Raw genomic sequence first — 7,562 nt, forward strand, 5'->3', positions numbered from 1 at the left:
AAATATTGCATAATACTTTCTAAAAAACCTAGTCACAAACTAAGGTTATCAATAACCTCTGATTTAATAAAATGGGCAGTGATGAGATACATGGACTGTGTTACAAGAGTCAGATTCCCAAGAAGAAAATCTTAGATCACTTTTTTATATAAATAAGTAGTTGCCTAAGTGAGAATAGGTCGACACCTAGTCACCTAGGTGACAAGGCATTCTCTCATCACCCAATCTCAACTTAGCATCTTTCTGTGCAAATGCAAATATGTATATTACATGTTTATCCATTTTTTGGTTCATGAATGTAAATACTGTACATATTTTAAATCTTTTTTGCATTTATTTTATTTGTTTGAAGCCGGTGCAAAGGTGTGGGTTCTTCATTAAATATTCCAACTATCTTATGTTTCAATGTCTTAACTTTGATCAAAAAATTAATTATCAAAAGAACACAAAATTGTATCTAAAAAATAGGTACAATAATACTCTCTTCTCAAAGTGCAAAAGTGTCAAAAAATAAATTTTTACTTTGATAATTATTACTTTTTTACGTATCAAACAAATGCTCGCAAACACAAACCGGGGTACATAAATACCCTAATTCAATGTTTGTATTGCAAACAAACGGAACCTTACGCTCAAATTGAAAGGAGTATAAATGCAAATATATAGAGTACAAAACCTTATATTTTATATTATTTTATATGTATGCATTTGTATTCTTTCCAAAGTGAGCATTAATTGAAAATAATGTCCATCAAACAGAGGTGTTAGATATCGATTTGACACTGGAAAACAAAGCAGGGAAGTTCTTCCATACATGTGCTTGACAAATTCCTCATAGTAGGTAAAGCATTCAAACTTTTAAGTAAATACTTAACAAAAATTAATTCATATCCTCCACATCAATGCATAAAACCTCCAACAAACTGTGAGAACAATCTAGGTTTCAGAAATGACTGGGCATGAATTGCATGTTGAAGCAACTTGCCTTGATTCTAACAAATTCTGGAAGTATTTGATAAAAGTCAGCAGAGTAACTTCTAGTACTGTCCAACCTCCAAACCTAAAACAAGTCTAAGTGGATCATAGAAGCTTCACTCTCGGGTGGAACGAGTAAAAAAGTCTTATTTAAATATTGTTTTGCACCACTTCCATTTTTAAGGATATAGGACAAGGCAAACTATACACCTCAAAAAGAAAGGGGGGCCACTCTATAAACATTGACACCTCTTCTTATCATTCCCAACATACATAAAAGGTGCTTTCAAGAATAAAAACTATGGGGAAACATCTCCCCTGGCTCCACCCCATACAGGGTGGTTCCAAATTATATGGCATTCAACAAATTTCTTAGTAGTTATTGTTGTTCATTGAATTTTTTTAATATAACAAAAAAATAATTACAAGTAAAATTATATTTTTGGAATCATGGGGCTATACAACAGAGGTAGTCACTGTTTTCAAAACCGGATCAGATTGGACTGGACGGTCGGACTAGAAAAACCAGGAACCAGTTACCTGATCGGTTCTGTTTTCTTCCAAAACAGCTTTTCCCCCAAAACCGTTGATTTTGGTCAGCAAATCGCTGAACCGGTCAGTTAACCATTCGAATAGTTTTGACTGTTTTTCAAATTTTTAATTTTTTTTTTTTGTCAAAACGAGCATACCATTCGGGTCGAACGGTTGAACCATTCGAACTGGTAACCAGACCCCTGACCAGTTCGTTTTTAAAAACCATAAGGATAGCCCATCCCCATCCGCCTAACCCCCCCCCCCTAAAAAGTGGAACTGGATTAGAAAAAGCATAAGCTTTAAAATAGTTGTCAAGGTGTCTAGGCACCCTAGGAGGCTCACTTGGCGTAATCGCAAAGCAATTTTGTACATTGTGTTATAAAATACTTTTATATTCTTGATTTTTTGAGTTTATCTCATTATAAAATAGACATTATTAAACTAAAATATTAATTCTATATGTTCATATACTAATTTATTTTTATTATTTTCTTATTTGTTAGGATTTAATCAACACAGACATTGCTATTGCTGTATTGAACCCTAAAAGACTTTCAAAACATGAACCAATACTAATTTTCCTAAAACAAAAATAGGGGTTCAGTCGTTATATTTTTTGAATTTTCATTGCTTTATTATTTTTGTTCTCATGAATATATTGATTTTCTATAAAACATAAAATTTATATTTTTCTTATGAAATTTATGGATAATTATTAAGAAAATATGGTTATGGAACCTAGGAACTACCTTAGATATATATGTTTTTTACTTAAAAAATTCATTTCCTAGGCGCCCCCTATCACCTAGCATCACCTTGGCGCCTTGAAAATTATGGCTCTAATGTCTAGTGCTTCATCTCCCTCTATCTCATGCACACAATATATTTGGTGCATTAATAAAGACCATACGCCATGGCTATCTGATTTACAAGCATTTTCTCTACAATTTTGTGGAGTTGTCTAGAATAGTGTATAATTGCCTAAAATATATATAGAGATATCTTGACCAATCAAGAGATTTGTAGGATGGTTTGGGGATTGTAGAGAGGTCCAAGTTGGAAGATGCGAGAGTATTTCAGAAAGAGGTCTAGAAAGTTCCAAATCCACCAATTGATCAAAAAAAAATGTTCCAAATTCACCAATTGTCTAACACATATAGAACGCATGTTGTAACAACCAATCACAATAAATAAGAGGAGCCTCCGATTCACCAGGCACCTCACAAGGGTTGTGCACTTTCCATATTGGTAAATTAGCAATTCACTTATGTACTCTCTCTTTCTCTCCAGAGTTCTCTTAATTTGGACCTTCAAAAAGGTCATAAATACATCAGGTTAGGGTATTGTAGAACTGCTACATGGCAAGACTCAAAGAAGCACTTAGGGGAATTGTAGGATGCCTGAACTAGAGCTAGCACTAGTGCAAATCAATAGTCTACAATGCATATTGATGGAGCGCGATCCGGATGCTCTCAACTGGAGGGCAGCTCGGATGAAGGCTCAGAGGATTCGGGGTGGCTTACCCGGTGTGGGTGCTCAAATGCTTAAGTTAGCATTTGGTAGTCCGAGCTGCAGTCCTAGAAGTCAGGCATACTCTTGTTAAGCATAATTTTTTGCAAGTATTAAAGCATCATATATTGGAGAAGTGTGAATAGTGTACGCATGATAGTAGAAAGGGTTTACAAGTATAGGTCAGAATTTCCCTTTCCATGTACAATTAAGTGAAATTTAATGTTAACTTCTCAGCTTGCAAGTTGAGGGAGGTAAATAAAAGTCAAGTTTGTTCTATACAACTTAGCAAAGAAATTACAGTTTATGGAAAATAACTAAAACTTAATTTTCTCACTACTGGGGGGAATTGTTCCTTTATTGCATTACTAAAATAAACATCCCGGAATAACAAAAGTGCAAGTTTTCGGTATACAGAACTCACAATCTGTAACACATGCCCTGTTCTTCAATTATATTGGCATTTATGCATGCGTGGACATAAACAATCACAATTTTTGTGTCTATGCAAAAATCTGATGTGGAAAATTATCTCAAAGCAACACATGGAAAATAAACGCAACAATGTCAAACACCCTCAAGGTGATCGCCAAGGGCCATTTGATATGCTCCGAATCCTCTCCAGGCCAGTGAGGAGAGGATCCTTTACTGGTGAATTTAAATAAGTTGGCATGTATCATTGGACCAGCAAAGGATTCTCTCCTCACTGGCCAGTAGAGGATTAAGAGCCCATTTGATAACAGCTGACGTGGATAAAGTGAATGACTTATTGATTTATCTTTTAGTTAATAAGCTATTCAAGAGGGTGCAAATTCCTCAATGGCTGAAGATGAAGTTGGATTGATTATCATATCTTGAATATTTAATTGTTGATTTATTTTATCCACTAAAGAACAAAGCAATGAGTCATTCAGTTTAGTTTTAGTACATTAGTCATTTCAGCCTTTTCAAAGGGTCCCCTGAGCCCGAGGTATGACCAAAGAATACCTCAAATGTGTTTACCAAGTAGGGACTTCTGGAGCAATCAATTGAAACTTATAAATGCAAAAGGCTGATTGTCAATACAAAAGAACAGAGCTTCATCAATGAGCCCAGCACGAGCGAGGAGATCAACCATGCACCCATAGTGCTCTAATTGAGGTTCAATCTCATACTGACTAACCATCAAATTGAAGTATCTGCGGCCCTCACTCACTAGACCCCCATGATTACACGCACTCAGAGCGCCGACGAATGTAATCGAATTGGGCATAAGCCTACCCATCCTGCACATGGAAGCAAAGGATTCTAGAGCCGCCTCCACCCGCCCGTGCATGGCGAATCCTAAAATCATAGAATTCCAAGAAGTCACGTCTCGTGGGCGCATTCTCTCAAAGACTTGACGAGCCATGTCTAAACACCCACATTTGCAATACATATCCAATAGTGAATTATTCATTAAAACATCGTTAGCTGCATCGTCACTGAAATTTTTTAACACATAAAAATGAGCCCACATCCCTAAAGACAAAGCCCCCAAGCCACCACAAGCGCATATGACACTCTGCATTGTATAGCCATCGGGTTGATACAAACTCTGCACCTCGGAAAATAGTTGCAAGGCAGTAACGAAGTCACCAAACTGAACATACCCATCTATTATAACATTCCACGAGACCAAACTTCTAGAATGCATTCTTTCGAACACCTTCCTAGCCAGATCCAAACATCCACAAGATGCATAGAAATGAATGAGACTGTTATTAACGTAGGTATCAGAATCGAACCCAAGTTTCAAAATCTGAGCGTGTATCTGTTTGCCTTCGTATATAGCTACCAAGAACGCGCAGGCCTTGAGAACAAATGGGAAGGTATGTTTGTCCTGTGCAACACGTCCTTCCTCCAGCATTCTGCGATAGAGTAGGATGGACTGGTCCTTACGATCGACGCTCCACGCGTATGCCCTGATAAGTGTATTCCATATGAATGAATTGGGGCTCTCAATTTGATCGAAAAACCGAGATGCGTATTCAATATCAGAGAAGGCAGAGAAATGTAGAATTCGACTGTACAAGAAGAGTGTCTCTGGCTGACTGGCCGAAGTAGTCCGCAGTGTCTGAGCGTGGATCTGTTTGAGCTGTGAAATGCTCTTGCAATCTCTTACAAGGGTCAGGAGATGGTGGCATCGATTGCTGCTACTGTTGTTGACAGTGAGTAGACGAGAGGAAGGGTTTGCTGTCAGCGCCAGAACCATAACGAACAACGATATATGGTGGGCAAATGCCTGTGGACAGACAACGAGATAAGAAGAAGACGAAGAATGTGCTCAACATTTTGCATATCCCCAAGTAAAGGCCTAAAACATTTGTTTTAGCTACAAGGTCCCTCTTTATTATCGTTCAGTAAAAATTTAACATCATTCTTCGAGAAAAAAAGGTTTTCATTTGTTAATTCCCGGGCTGAGTTGATCAATCATCGGTTAATTGACCACGGTCCCTTGCTTGTATACCTTATAATAGGTTGCATGGTGAATTAAATTTTCAAAAAGTATTAGTTACTCGGCTAATCGATACCCTTAGGCTCTGTTTGGAAGAAGTACAAATACAAATATATATTGTATAAATACATATAAAATAATATAAAATACAAGGTTTTTCAATACAAATTTGTGTTTATATTGAGCCTAATAATCGTCTCCCCCTCCTTCCAAATTGAGCCTAATAATCGTCTCCTCCTCCTGCCTCTCTCTTTACCCAAATGTCACCAAATTAGATGGAAAGGGGGCGATTATTTCAGACAAAGATTCGACCTTCAAAAGAAAAGGGAATCGAAAAGCCAGTGGTGAAATTATGCGCTTATGTTTTTGATATTCAAGTCAATAATGGGGCTGTTTCGCAAGTCTTTTTGAGAAGATCTTCTAGTAATTTTTTACAGTTAAAAGATACATTGAGCTTTTGCATAAAGATCTGAGCAGTTCGAAACTAGTTTAGCTATCATGCACTTTTCCATGCCTTTCCACACGAGAATAAAGCGAGAAAAACGCAAAAAACTCGATTTCAAGCTTTCCAAAATCAGCCCAAAATTGACTTCTCACATCTTTTTTGGCGCATCGGCTTTTGACAACTATATATATTACAAACCAAATAGAAAAGGACTATGGTGTGGGATGTCCGGCATGTAAACAGCCAAAAGACTGTACAAAAAGACACACCAAACAGGTCTAAGATGGGGTACGAGCTGTCCAATGTGATTTAAAGGCAATAAATGTGTCTTAATCCCTTTGGGTTTCAAAGATTAGTCAATTACCTTTATATAGGCAAGAATGTTTATCTGGTCAACATGTAGTGGCAATCTATGGGACACTTGTTCGAGAACAGTGGCACTTCTCAATACATGTGGGAAGAGCCTAGGTCCCACTTCATGCCAAAGTTGGTGAGGTGGATGATTGTATTGCCCATGGTTGTTGTGACTACTCTACATGGTTTAGTTGAGGGCGCCTTACAGGCACAACCGTCATGAATTGAGAACATCTCCCATGAATAATAACTTATAAGTACGAGAAATATACCCAATGCTTGGGAGGATGTGCATGTGAGATTGGTGTGAGGCACCTTTTGTAAGTAGCAGATTCACCCACGTGTCAGGATTCCATTGATGTCTAGTTCGACCCGCATCAATAACGTTAGAACTGTACTTACCCTAGGGTAGAAAAACCACCAATCTACTTGGGTCTTCCCTCTTTAGTAGACAAGACCAAATGCAACACCTTCAATTACCTGGTTGAAAGGGTTGAGAAAAAAACAAGTGGTTGGGCTACCATCCCCTTTTACAGCATGTCCTGTCTTCTCTTTTCCAACAAAACCTATGAAAGCCCTCAAATGGGCCCATAGAGTTTTCTGGTGGGGATCTTCAAAAAAAGAATGAAAGAAAAAAAACCTTTAGATTAATTATAACCAATTTAACAAGAACGAGCCAAGTGGAGGGTTAGGATTCAAAGATTCAACAGTGCTTAATAGAGCTCTTCTTTCTAAACTTGCTTGGAGGTTAGTTGTGGATTCTACAAATTTGTTCGAAAAGTAATAAGAGCAAAATACCTAAGAAATAATTGTTTTCTTTCATCAAACCTAAGCTCTCATGGCTCTTGGGGATGGAAAAGTCTTTTAGGTGGTAGAGTTGTTCTCCTTGAAGGAATCTGTTGTGGAGTTGGAAATGGTGAAAAATTAGATATTTGGAACTCCCCTTGGATTCCAAGGTTGTGGATACAAAATCTATGTCCCTAAACCAAACAATCCTAAGTTGTTCAAAGTTTGTGACTTAATAGATCCAAACTAGGTGGTTGATTAATAAGTTAATAGAGGAAAATTTCATGCCACCAATTACAAAGCAAATTCCAAGTATCAGTGTGCTTCTCATGGATGGGAGGATAAACTCTTTTGGAACCCACAGCCACAAGGTAAATTTACTGCTAAAACAACCTACTTTCTAGCCAAAAAGGTTATACATGATTTGGAAGGCTCAAGTAGTAATCTATATAAATATATTAAGTTGAAATGTGTACGAAGGAC

At 37.3% G+C, this 7,562-nt stretch overlaps 1 protein-coding gene across 1 annotated transcript; it reads right to left on the reverse strand.

Annotated features, from left to right (window-relative positions):
* Positions 1 to 4,042: 4,042 nt before the first annotated feature.
* On the reverse strand, positions 4,043 to 5,315 carry LOC148863029 (pentatricopeptide repeat-containing protein At1g59720, chloroplastic/mitochondrial-like). The gene is made up of 2 exons (XM_088976248.1): positions 5,070 to 5,315; positions 4,043 to 4,961 (listed from the first exon to the last, which is right to left on the reverse strand). The coding sequence occupies exons 1-2, from the start codon at positions 5,249 to 5,251 to the stop codon at positions 4,043 to 4,045; spliced, it is 1,101 nt and encodes a 366-aa protein (XP_088832374.1). The 5' UTR covers positions 5,252 to 5,315.
* Positions 5,316 to 7,562: the final 2,247 nt, after the last annotated feature.

This window comes from Nelumbo lutea, chromosome 3, assembly GCF_056320005.1.
Source record: "Nelumbo lutea isolate HS-2025 chromosome 3, American lotus-T2T, whole genome shotgun sequence".
NCBI classification, from domain to species: Eukaryota; Viridiplantae; Streptophyta; class Magnoliopsida; order Proteales; family Nelumbonaceae; genus Nelumbo; species Nelumbo lutea.

Bases quoted from the DNA above. Each gene is read 5' to 3' on its own strand.
- LOC148863029 (XM_088976248.1), bottom strand. From the start codon at position 5,251: ATGGTTCTGGCGCTGACAGCAAACCCTTCCTCTCGTCTACTCACTGTC. The intron at 4,962-5,069 runs GTACAGTCGAAT...TACACTTATCAG, and splicing joins CAGCCAGAGACACTCTTCTT to GGCATACGCGTGGAGCGTCG.